Source organism: Staurois parvus, unplaced genomic scaffold, assembly GCF_062004578.1.
Source record: "Staurois parvus isolate SC_StPar_1 unplaced genomic scaffold, SC_StPar_1.0 ptg000059l, whole genome shotgun sequence".
In the NCBI taxonomy this organism is placed as follows: domain Eukaryota; kingdom Metazoa; phylum Chordata; class Amphibia; order Anura; family Ranidae; genus Staurois; species Staurois parvus.
In genome coordinates, this window is record NW_028317855.1 from 826,536 (window position 1) to 839,852 (window position 13,317).

General features: G+C 43.8%; 1 protein-coding gene across 4 annotated transcripts in view; it reads left to right on the forward strand.

Annotated features, from left to right (window-relative positions):
* The window catches only part of ARID4B (AT-rich interaction domain 4B), an 851,761-nt gene that overhangs the window by 809,851 nt on the left and 28,593 nt on the right, over nucleotides 1-13,317 (forward strand). For 3 of the 4 annotated variants that reach the window (XM_089668527.1, XM_089668528.1, XM_089668530.1), the window contains one exon: nucleotides 2,804-2,950. In XM_089668527.1, the coding sequence (XP_089524653.1) occupies nucleotides 2,804-2,950 (147 nt within the window). Of the gene's footprint in view, nucleotides 1-2,803; nucleotides 2,951-9,755; nucleotides 10,024-13,317 lie in introns of all 4 variants that reach the window. The other variant, XR_016311497.1, reaches the window with a different exon arrangement.

A 13,317-nucleotide genomic window follows, 5' to 3' on the forward strand; every position in this document is an offset into this window, starting at 1 on the left:
TTTAAGCGGCTATTATACAAAGTACAGATTGTTTTTAATCAATGTGAGTGCATATTGAGCACATATTAAAGTGTTTATTTTTATCAACGATAAAGCACTATGCACTTTTCTCTATTTACATGATCCGTATGAGGAATACTTAAAGGGCTGGATCAAGGAAAGATCTGAGGAGGGAGAGATCCATATGACCATTCAGGCTTGCATAGTAGCCCTCTATCTGCAACCTTCACCTACATCACCTCAGGCTGATTGGAAGGAGAGCACACAGATATATTTCATCCCTGCTGAACTCTGCACCAAGTTTGTTTTGCGTTTTTGCACAAAATTTATTGAATTTTTACCTTTTATTTTCCATATTTCTCAATTTTTATTTTTGATATTTATTTATTAATTGGATTATTTATTTAATCATCGAAGGACACAAATTTGAATAATTTTGCACAGACTTTAAATTTTTTTTTTTTTATTTTATCACCTACTTTGTTATATATTTTTCAAATTCATTTATTCACTATTATCAACACATATTTGGGTATTGATTGGCATTACAATCATGTATGGTTACACATTAGAAATCATGCAGCTTTTAGAGATTTAATGCAAATACAGTTTTTATACTATATACAGGTAATAGGTCTTGATAGAGCGTGGCATCTATATTTTCTTCATTTGTAAACATAAATACCCTTTTCCCTTTTTTAAGTGATCAAATACCCTCTGTTTTCAGCTACTTAAGGAGCTCCGGGAGAAGAAACGGCAGCACACTGGTCTTCCCAGTGAATGGCTGTGCGGGGGTGATCCACACAAGTGTAATCATTGGAGACAGTCAGAAAATTGACTGACCATGCCTAGTGTGGTCAGTTTTTAATAGGAAAACAGAGGGACTGGCAGGAACACCAGGTATTTCACACAAAGGAAACCGTGCAAACAGAACAAGATACTTTTTCATATAAGTAAAACAGACACATGTCAGGAATATGAAATGTTGGGGTGACATATTCTTTACGTATTATAGCTCTTTAACTGCTTTTTCACTGTGGTGCGTTTTTGAATGGTAAAATTGTGGACCAATATTTCCCCAGTACACTCTTCATCACAGGGCATTTTTTTTGCTATTCAGCACTGTGCTACTTTAACTGGAAACTGCTTTTTTGGATACACTATACTGTTTGGGACACTAGTATACAGTAGTTCTGTTTGTGATCAAGATACTGATCCATATAGACACTATACTAGTAATGGCGGTGATCAGCAACTTATAGTGTGACTGTGATAATGTGGAAGGCAATCTGGCACTAATTGACACTGGCTGGGAGGGACAATAGCTGACACGGACTTCGCTTGTGACACTAATACAGTGATGATACTGTACATGTTCACTGTACTAATGACACTGGCTAGGTGACAGGGCAGTCAAAGGTTTAACTGTGGATGGCAATTAAGAGGTTAAATGTGCCTAACAAGTGTATGGTAGTGCATATGCGCTGTATGTACTCAAACAGAATCTGGCTGTTTTTTCTCCATGAACAAAAAGAGCCCGATCCACAGCCGATCAGCAGGTATACAGCCATAATTATTGGCTGTCACCTACTGACAAACTCTTGATTTGCCCAATATGAGCACAGGTTAGCAAGGGGTGTACGCCCAGAACAAAGTCGCGACATATGGGTATAACGGTTAGCCTGCAGCTGCTGCCTGCAGTAAATGTAACCGGCAGGCAGCAAGGTGTTAATCAGGCTTAGTGTTACTAAACTTCAGTGATATGGACACCACCACCTTCTAAGACGGACAAAGAATTGTACTTCTTATCAACTGGTACATGAATCTATCGCAAACAAGATTTTAGTGCAGAGTTGCCATGGAATTCTAAAGGGTGTCTATGCTGCTCTTTATTAATTCCACAAATTGTGTCCCAATAATGTCTTGTTTACTGAACTGAAATCTCAAACAATGTTATAAGCTTTCCCAAGTACCTTCTGTAAGCTACAAAGCAACTCCTCTGCAATGAAGATGAGGGGACAAGTGCAATAGTGCTTTTCTATAGATTTAGTGTAGTATTGGCAGATTCACCAGTTGAAAATAAAGAAGAAAAGCCTAAATAAAAAGTCATTTTTACTGGCACCATATCTGAGGGCTGGTGAGCTGCAATATATATGTTTTTCTTTTGGGGTTTGGATACACTTTAATGTATAGATCTAATTTTTGTTTGGTATGTTCATACTTATTATGCATTAATGTGTTATTAAATCTATTTTTTTTTCTAATAAAATAATAAACATGTCATACTTATCTTCTCAGTGCATACGTTTTGCACCCTCTGTCCTCCTCTTCTTGCGCCCCATGCTTGCGCGCCTAGTCTCTCCTTTTTGGCGAGTGCCCCCATAGTAAGCTGCTTCTTATGAGGGCACTCATGCAGGCTCACTCCCAAGTTGCCCTGTCTGCGTCTGTTGATTTGATTGACAGCAGTGGGAGCTAATGCCTCCTGCTGCTATTAATATGCCCAAAGAGGAAGGATAGAGCTGTGAGAGCCTCCGCTCTCATGAACAGCACTGGATAAAGAATGGGTTCAGGTAAATATAAGAGGGAGCAGGGGGAATACTGTTACATAGAATGTTTTTTTACCTTAATGTATAGAATGCATTGTGATAAAACTCCTTTAGGCTTTAGAACCATTTTAAGGATTTTAAGCAAATGCACCATATTTTATTTTATGTTCATTTACAACGGTCTATTCAAAGATGTTTTAGACATGTTTTGAAGTTAAATATGTCCTTTTACAACTATGTATTGATCTTATTTACAGCGGACCTTGAAAATATGACTACTGTAGAACGTATCACATTTCTTCAGGAGAAGCTTCAGGAACTTCGCAAACATTACCTTTCATTGAAATCTGAAGTAGCCTCTATTGACAGAAGAAGAAAGCATTCTAAAAAGAAGGAAAGGGAAGGTATGTTCGTCTTCAGAATATTATGACTAAGATCAGTATTATTGCACAAAAATGGTAGTATTGTGCAGAATTGTTTGAGACAGTTTCCCATGATTAGCATGAACAGCAGTTGCAAACCTTTATGCATTTGCAAAATTACCTTAATTTAGTGAATTGCTGACTTGTCAGATCTCCAGCTTACTCTTTGCTTTAGGTATTATGGCACCCAAATCTAGGACACAGATATTGCTTTCTTATGCCTCTCAACTGGAACCATGTGGAGAGCCAGTATATTATATAAAAACACATGAAACGGCGTGTACAAATAAATATATTGTCACATGCTGGTCTTTTCAGAACTAACCTGTGCTGATGTCTGCACTTGTCCTGGCTACAAATGTGTTTCTGCAGTATCAGTCTGTTTCTCATCTGGCTTTATGCCTGCTGTGGCTTCTTCTTCCCTGTGTAAAGAACTTCTTTCATTGAAACATCTGTCAGTTCAACCTGAAAGGGGGTTTAAGCACTGCTGTGTTCCATCTACTGTTGAATGAGAAGTGCAGTTGTGCAGATTTGAAGTCTGGGAAATCTGTTCAGTGGAATTTGGAATTGCCTGGGCAAACGATAAACAGAGAGAAACCAGTGCAAAGGCTAATAGTGTAGTATGTTTAAAAAAGAGTGTATATTATAAAATGCAAACAATATGCACTCACAAATACAGTGGAGAGGCAAGGCACACAACCAGTAGGACAGAATGGACCACACAAGTACCAGAGATACCAGAGTTTGTGAGACCTTGCAGGGATGGAGCAGGACACTCTGCAAGAGTTGAGGCTGCTGAGCTGCATGAGGAGGGAAGCTGCTCGTCAGTGGAAGTGTGCCTGCCAGGAAGAAATGCTGATGGAGTGATTCCAAGGGACAAGATGCGTTTCTGAGACTTCCCTCTGTGACTCTAATCCCAGGTGCCAGTACCAGTGACCTTGCTGTTGATTTCCAGATGACTCAGCTTGCCTCTGACCTGTCTGCTGCCTGACTAAAACAGAAAAAATGCCCCCCCCCCCCCCCCCCAGTGTCTCCCTCCTATCTCCTGATAAGACATATCGTGTAGAGTCGCTCTGCACATGTTTGGTTTGGTGTGTATTGCTAGAGAGGTTTTTTTTTTCTTGGGAGAGTGCATGTGATCAGCACAGGGCCAATCAGCACTGTCCGGACAGAGGTCATGGGTTCTGCATCCTCCTAGAGCAAAATGAAAACTCCTCCTACAAACTTTAACGTGCTCTGCTGGGCCAAGGAGAAGTCACAAGACTACACTAAATTCCGTTAAGAAAAGGTATTTAGCAGTAAATATACTAAAATAACTGCACTTCCAAGTTCTGTGTACTGAGGGAGACCAGAAATAGTGATCGCAGGGTCCTGAGTTTAGTAACATTTTAAGTCTCTTATCCTCTTATCCTGGTAGGTTAATTGGATCCTGTCTAAATTGACCCTAGTATCTGTATGTATGAATGTAAGTTAGGAGCCTTAGATTGTACGCCCCTTGAGGGTTAGGGACTGATGTGAATGTACAATATATATTTGTAAAGCGCTGTGTAAATTGACAGTGCTATGCAAGTACCTGAAATAAATAAAAATAAAATAAATCCTCCACCACAACCATGCATATACACCCCGTGAGACCATCCACCAATGCACACTCACCAGATGGAATGGACCCCTTTTAATTAAAAAGCAGGTTAATATGTATATAAGCAGCGTTCCACAGGAACCTCCTCTCCTCTCACCACGGCCACAACAGTTTCTAAAATGTTGGTCTGCTTCACCATACACTGTCCTCAATTTCTGACTGAATCACAGTCAGTGTTGATGGAGGAATCCCTACAGTGTTGATGGAGGAATCACAGTGGTCACATGACCCGAATGCCCGCCTCCGCCTCTCGGCTTTTAGACCCCTTAAAGGAATTGGAGGCGGTTGATGCCAAAGAGTGTGTCCAAACTCTCCCCCCCCTCCCTTTTTTTTTTCTCTCTCTCCCTTTCCTCTCACTCCCTCTCCTTATCCCCCTCCCCCCACCCCCCCTTATCTTTTCCCCTTCCTTCTGCCCCCGCCCCTTCCCTAGTTACCTCCTGCATGTGATTCTTCCCCCCTCTCCCTCTTTTTGCTAATTTCCTATTTTTCTTCATTCCCCACAAGTTACACCATCACTGGCACTCTCCCATACACATTCTCTTAATTTCCTTCAGATGATACTGATAGGCACACATATCACTTTTGAACACAAGATACATACCCCCTGACTTGACAAAAGGCTACTATAGATCCTGATCCACAATCCCCTCTTATGTAGATTTACCTGGTTTCGTGTCACACTTCATTTCCCATTGATCCTCCAACAAATTCACGATATATTGCTTCTCGACCAGATAGACATCCGTGCCCTCACGCAGAGCCCTACACCCAAACCGTGATTCGGAATAGCCCTTCCTCTATTTTGGATGTAATCCCTTGCAGTCTGCATTCTCTCTTCACATTATGCACTGATTGTGTTTTTCGGACAAATTGTATCGCCTAATATATTGTGCGTGGCATTTCTATTGTTTGACCCCATATTAAAGTTTTATACTTTTTACAGTATGGGATGTCTGGTTTTGTTTTGATTTATGCTGAAAATATGAAATACTGACTGTGGAGGAGAGGAGTTGCCTAACATTGATGCAGATCTAGTGAAATGTTATTGGTTACTACCAGCAACCACGGTTATAAGGGCGAAGGAATATCGGCCATCAGGACCGGATTGCAAACTGGGATAGTCCCACAATGTCAGTGTGACTTACCTAGAGATAGGTGGTTATGAAATGACAGTGAGTTTACATCTATGTGGGGCACCAGTGTGAACACAGTGAAGCACTTGTCATTTCAGAATGGAGTATCACCATTAAAGATACAGCACTGTTGCACCAATTATTCACCTGTTGGGACTGAATATTTTTGAAATATGTAAGATTGTCAAAAATTGTGTTTGTGAAGGAGTAGGGCTACTACAGTTGCAAGAAAAAGTATGTGAACCCCTTGGGATTACGTGGAGTTTTGCATGAATTGGGCATAAAATGTGCTCTGAACATCATCTAAGTCACAACAATCGAAGAACACAGTCTGCTGAACATAATACTACACAAACATTAGCTGTTGCCATGGTTTAATTGCACATAACATGTAAACATTCACAGTGCAGGGAGGAAAAAGTATGTGACTTAATAACTGGTTGACCCTCCTTTGGCAGCAATATCCTCAACCAAACGTTTCCTGTAGTTGCAGATCAGACCTGCACAACGATCTGGAGTAATTTTGGACCACTCCTTTTCACAAAACTGTTTCAGTGTAGCAATATTCTTGGGATGTCTGGTGTGAATCGCTCTCTTAAGGTCATGCCACAGCATTTCAATCGGGTTGAGGTCAGGACTCTGACTGGGCCACTCCAGAAGGCGTATTCTGTGCTGTTGCAGCCATTGTTTTGTTGAAATACTTGTATGCTTTGGGTCATTGTCCTGTTGCATCACCCATCCTCTGCGGAGCTTCAGTTGGCGGACAGATGGTCGTACGTTTTCCTGCAAAATGTCTTGATAAACTCTGGAATTCATTTTCCCATCAATGACAACAATCCGTCCATGCCCTGAGGCAGCAAAGCAGCCCCAAACCATGATGCTCCCTCCGCCATGTTTTACAGTGGGGATGAGGTTTTGATGTTGGTGTGCTGTGCCTTTTTTTTCTCCACACATAGTGTTGTGTGTTCTTCCCAAACAACTCAATCTTGGTTTCTTCTGTCCACAGTATATGTTGCCAGCAGTGCTGTGGAACATCCAGGTGCTCTTTTGCAAACTTCAAACGTGCTGAAATATTCTTTTTGGACAGCAATGGCTTCCTCCGTGGTGTCTTCCCATGCACTCCATTCTTGTTTAATGTTTTCTTTATTGTAGATGTGTCAACAAAAATGTTAGCATGTGCCAGAGATTTCTGTAGGTCTTTAGCTGACACTCTGGGATTCTTCTTTACCTCATGCATCATTCTGCGCTGTGCTCTTGCGGTCATTTTTACAGGACGACCACGCCTAGGGAGAGTAGAACCAGTGCTAAACTTTCTCCATTTGTAGACAGTCTGTCTTACCGTGGACATACAGTCATGGCCGAAATTGTTGGCACCCTTGATATTTCTCCAGGAAATCATGTATTTCTCACGAAACGTATTGCATTAACACATGTTTTGCTATACACATGTTTATTCCCTTTGTGTGTATTGGGACAAAACAAAAAAAGGGAGGAAAGAAAGCAAATTCGACATAATGTCACACAAACCTCCAAAAATGGGCTGGACAAAAGTATTGGCACCCTTTCACAACTGCGGATAAATAAGAATGTTACAAGCATGTGATGCTCCTGTAAACTCACCTGGGGCAAGTAACAGGTGTGGGCAATATAGAAATCACACCTGAAAGCAGATAAAAAGGAGAGACGTTCACTTAACCTTTGCATTGTGTGTCTGTCTGTGCCACACTAAGCATGGACAACAGAAAGAGGAGACGAGAACTGTCTGAGGACCTGAGAACCAAAATTGTGGCAAAATATCAACAATCTCAAGGTTACAAGTCCATCTCCAGAGAACTAGATTTGCCTTTGTCCACAGTGCGCAACATTATCAAGAAGTTTGCAACCCATGGCACTGTAGCTAATCTCCCTGGTCGTGGACGGATGAGGAAAATTGATGAAAGATTGCAACGCAGAATAGTCCGGATGGTGGATAAGCAGCCCCAAACATGTTCCAAAGACATTCAAGCTGTCCTGCAGGCTCAGGGAGCATCAGTGTCAGCGCGAACTATCCGTCGACATTTAAATGAAATGAAACGCTATGGCAGGAGACCCAGGAGGACCCCACTGCTGACACAGAGACATAAAAAAGCAAGACTACAGTTTGCCAAAATGTACTTGAGTAAGCCAAAAGCCTTCTGGGAAAACGTCTTGTGGACAGATGAGACCAAGATAGAGCTTTTCGGTAAAGCACATCATTCTACTGTTTACCGAAAACGGAATGAGGCCTACAAAGAACAAAACACAGTACCTACGGTAAAATATGGTGGAGGTTCAATGATGTTTTGGGGTTGTTTTGCTGCCTCTGGCACTGGGTGCCTTGACTGTGTGCAAGGCATCATGAAATCTGAGGATTACCAAAGGATTTTGGGTCGCACTGTAGGGCCCAGTGTCAGAAAGCTGGGTTTGCGTCCAAGATCCTGGGTCTTCCAGCAGGACAATGACCCCAAACATACGTCAAAAAGCACTCAGAAATGGATGGCAAAGAAGCGCTGGAGAGTTCTGAAGTGGCCAGCAATGAGCCCAGATCTAAATCCCATTGAACACCTGTGGAGAGATCTTAAAATTGCTGTTGGGAAAAGGTGTCCTTCCAATAAGAGAGACCTGGAGCTGTTTGCAAAGGAAGAGTGGTCCAAAATTCCGGGTGAGAGGTGTCAGAAGCTTATTGATGGTTATAGGAAGCGACTGATTTCAGTTATGTTTTCCAAAGGGTGTGCAACCAAATATTAAGTTAAGGGTGCCAATACTTTTGTCCAGCCCATTTTTGGGGTTTTGTGTGACATTATGTCATATTTGCTTTTCTGCCTCTGTTTTATATTTGTTCCAATACATACAAAGGGAATAAACATGTGTATAGCAAAACATGTGTTAATGCAATACCTTTTTTGTGTGAAATACTTGATTTTCAGGAAAAATATCAAGGGTGCCAACAATTTCGGCCATGACTGTATGAACATCAAGGCTTTTGGAGATACTTTTGTAACCCTTTCCAGCTTCATGCAAGTCAACAATTCTTGATCGTAGGTCTTCTGAGAGCTCTTTTCTGCGAGGCATGGTTCACATCAGACAGTGCTTCTTGAAACCAGTAAACCCAAAACAGGTGTGTGTTTTTTAAGGGCAGGACAGCTGTCAGGAACACATCCAATATCATCACACTGATTGGAGTCAAGGTTGGCTCACTCCTGGCTCCAATTAGTTGGGAGAAGTCATTAAGCTAGGGCCTCACATACTTTTTCCTCCATGCACTGTGAATGTTTACATGTTATGTGCAATTAAACCATGGCAACATCTAATGTTTGTGTAGTATTATGTTCAGCAGACTGTGTTCTTCTATTGTTGTGACTTAGATGACGTTCAGAGCACATTTTATGCCCAATTCATGCAAAACTCCACGTAATCCCAAGGGGTACACATACTTTTTCTTGTAACTGTATGTATCATTTTCACATTCACATGCGGCTGGTGTCTGGGGGCCCTTTTATGTATAAAAGGGCCCTCCCACTCGCAGACCCCCATAAACACTGGGCCAGGGTTGTGGGAAAGAGGCCATTGTCCTCCCCAACATGGGGAAAAACGCTTTGCCAGGGACGTTCGCCATCCTTTTAAGGCATCCCCTCCATGTTAAGAGTATGTGTCCTGGCATGGTTAGAAAGGTCTCATGTAGAATATTGTGGGAAGAGGGGGTGGGGGACCATGTGTTTTGCATGGGTTCCTTCCTAAAATCCATACAGACCAAAGGGGCCCGGTATGAATTTTGGAGCTGACCCCATGCTTTTTTTTTTAAACTGCATGTTTCCATTCAACTGTCAGTTGGGAATCCTACTTGTCAGTTTACACTGCAGGTGGAGGTTCAAATCAAATGTTAGGGAAACACACATATTACAGACATTACTAAGGAGTATTCTTTACATTTGCTTGAGTGATGAGACATTCGCAAAGCAATTTTTTTTTTTTTTTTTTTTTTTTTTATAAATAGACTCCTACGTGTTTGTGTGGGCCACCACTAGATTCATTTGAAACTGACCACATCACAGAGGATTACGCAGGAAGTTATAATGCGCTAGTGGAAGCAGATACAGAGACAACACCTCCTGCGTTCTCAAACCAGGGGTGGAGGAATCGAGGAACCTCAAAACAATTCTACCAGTGCATGGGAGGTTGTGCAGCTCTAAAACAAGGCAGGGGAAGCCAGACCAATACGGTGACGCAAAAAGAAAGCAGCACCAACCTTGCGCATTACCTCAGTAAGTCTGTGATTTTATTAAATAAAATATGTATACTCACAAACAAGGAAGTAAAACAAGCATTACAGATCCTCAAAGGAACTAGGGATTGTAGAGCCAGTGTGAGTCATGTCATGAGGGTAGACTCTCAAAGAGAGGCTGACTCGTTTCGAAGGGGGACCCTTCCTCATCAGAGCTCTCATCCACTGTGGCATAGTTTTTCTCAGCGGCCATCAGCTTCCTGCTGAGAGAGACCACAGGGTGTTCCTCACTATTGACCTCTTGGAACAGACCAGCCCCTAAACATTCACTAAAAGGCATCTGTTTGGACAATGAACTCATTAGAAAAATGTATATAAGCAGCGTTCCACAGGAACCTCCTCTCCTCTCACCACGTACAAACCAGCACTGGATACTGGCACAAGGCTTGTTTAAGCTCCAGGAAAACCGCCTCAGCTTTGTCACTTCACTGAACCATGACAAACGTCTTACCCTTTGTCAAGTCAGTCAGTGGTGTAGCAATAGTGGTGAAGTTGGGAACAAGCCATCGGGAGTACCCAGCTATGCCTAGGAACGGTCTGACCTGTTTATTTGTGACAAGGCGGGGCCAAGCCTGAATAGCCTCTATCCTATTCATCTGAGGCTTCATCAAACCCCTAATTACAATGTACCCCAGGTATTTGGTCTCTTCCATCCCAGCTGCACATTTCTCAGGATTGACAGTGAAACCCTCTTTCTTTAAAAGAGAAGTTTGGGATAAAAAAAAAAATATAACAGTCATACTCAACTAAGTGGATGCAGCATTGGTCCGATGCTCCATCTATCCTCTTCTGCCACTAAGACCAAGAACTAAGTGATCGCTCAGTTCTCAGTCTGCAGAGAGCTGATAACTGTCAGTCACCAGCTCTCTGCTATGCCCCTCCAGCAGTCACTGAAGCTTCAGGCTGTTCAGGGGGGCAGGAGTGGCTGGCTCAGTGTTATGTTTCGCCTGACAGTGTCTCTAGCACCCCACAGCACGGATTTCCTCAGGGCACAGGGTCTAAGTCCCAGTCTACTATTCACCAGGGCCCCTGATGGTGGGGATGGACTTGGTGCAGACTGGAACCAGGTCGCGACCCCTGAGTGCGTCCGGCGGTGGTAGAGGGCACTGGCAGGGGAGTGCGGGAACGGAGTCTGATGGGAAGAGGCAGGCAGACTTACTAATAGTGCGTGATCCGTGCGGGATGGATGGATCGTCGGGTGAAGTAGGCGTAGTCAGGCAGGCCGGGTCAGTATCGTGCGGGCAGCAAGGTCGAGAGGAGCGAGCAGAGAATAGTCGGGGTCGCAAGCCAGGTTCAGCAGGTTGCGGGCAGCGCGGTACCAGGGATCAGGCAGAAGAATGGTCAAGCAAGCCAGGGGTTAATCAGGAGCAATCAGCAGGGTCAGGTACAAGCAGAGGTCGTCAATGAGATAACACAGGAACACAATATCAGGAACAGAGCAGGTAAGACCAAACGGCAACTGACATACCTTAGTTCCCGTTTAAATAGCCCGCCCTGCGCTGTCATTGGTGCCAGGCGCGTGTCCGCGATCACGAGTGCGCATGCGCGAACACCACCGCCGCCATGCATGCCCAGGTCCCATCGCTCATCGGCTAGCGAGGACTGGTGTTCTGCGCATGCGCCGCCCGGCGCGATGCTGCAGAACACCCGCGTCCTGACATTGCCCCCCCCCTACGGGCAGCCGCCGGATGCCCAATTGTTCTCTCTTGTGTGGATGGTTATCGAAAAATTCCCGAATCAGCCTAGGAGCATGAACGTTCTGGGCTGGTTCCCATGAATTCTCTTCCGGACCATACCCCTTCCATTTAATGAGAAATTGGGACTGACCTCCCCTCTTCCTGCAGTCTAGAATTGTCTCAACCTCAAATTCTTCTTCCCCATCAACGTCTATGGCCTCCGGAGGCCTAGATCTCTGGTTCGGGAATGGATCCAGTGCCGCGGGTTTTAACAAGGACACGTGAAATACTGGGTGTATTTTAAAAGATTCAGGAAGTATGAGCTCGTATGCCACCTCGTTAACCTTCCGTTTCACCTTGAATGGACCCATAAATCTTGGTCCCAATTTCCTTGATGGGCATGTCATCTTTAGGTTTGTTGTGGCCAACCAGACCTGGTCCCCAGGGTGCAGAACAAGCTCACCTCTTCTTCTTTTATCGAAGGCTTTCTTACTGCCCTCTTGAGCCTTCGTGATCGCCTCTTGTAAGACCCTATTATTTGTTGAGAAGAATTGCAACATGTCTTGTGTAGCTGGTACTGAACTCTCTGGAATTGTGTCAGGTAGAAAAGTCAGGTGGAACCCATAGTTGGCAAAAAATGGAGATTGTTGAGTAGCAAAATGGTTCGCGTTATTATAAGCGAATTCGGCCAGTGGTAAAAGAGTTAGCCAGTCGTCCTGAAGGAATGACTATAGCATCGGAGATACTGTTCCAGGGTTTGGTTTGTACGTTCCATCTGTCCATTGGTCTGTGAATGGTATGCTGAAGATAACGATAGCTTGATTCCCAGAGTCTCGCATAGTGCCTTCCAAAATTTAGAGGTGAACTGGACTCCTCTATCCGAAACGATATCCTTTGGGACTCCATGAAGTCTTACCACTTCTTTCACAAAAATTCGAGCTGTCTCTGCAGCAGATGGTGTGTTCTTTAGAGGCAAAAAATGGGCCATCTTAGATAGGCGGTCCACTACCACGAAAATGGCGGTATGGTCTTGAGATGGTGGGAGCTCTACAATGAAATTGATGGAGATCATTTTCCACGGCCTGTTAGGTACGGGTAAGGGTCGCAACAGACCCCAAGCCTTGCTCCTGGAAGGCTTATTCCTCTGACAGACCGCACAGGTCTTCACGTAAGCCTCGCAATCCTTCGACATGCTGGGCCACCAGAACACATGTTGCAGAAGTTCCAATGTTTTCCAGACCCCAAAGTGGCCAGCCAGAGGATGGTCATGGCAGTGACCCAAGATTGCGGTGCGGGATTCTGCAGGTACCATGATTAGTCCTTCTTTCCACCACAGTCCTCCCTTATTCTGTAGTGGCACACCCGGAAGATTTGGAATTCTTATGGACGCCGCCTGTAGTTGGGACTGTAGCTCGGTTTTTAGAAAATTCCCAGAAGACAAAATGGTATCAGGTTTGTGGGGTTTTTCCTGATCTTCGAACATACACGACAGTGCATCCGGTTTTGTGTTCTTTGATCCAGGTCTATATGTAATGTGGAACACAAATCGAGAGAAGAAGAGTGCCCACCTAACCTGACGTGGTCTCAAGCGTTTCGCC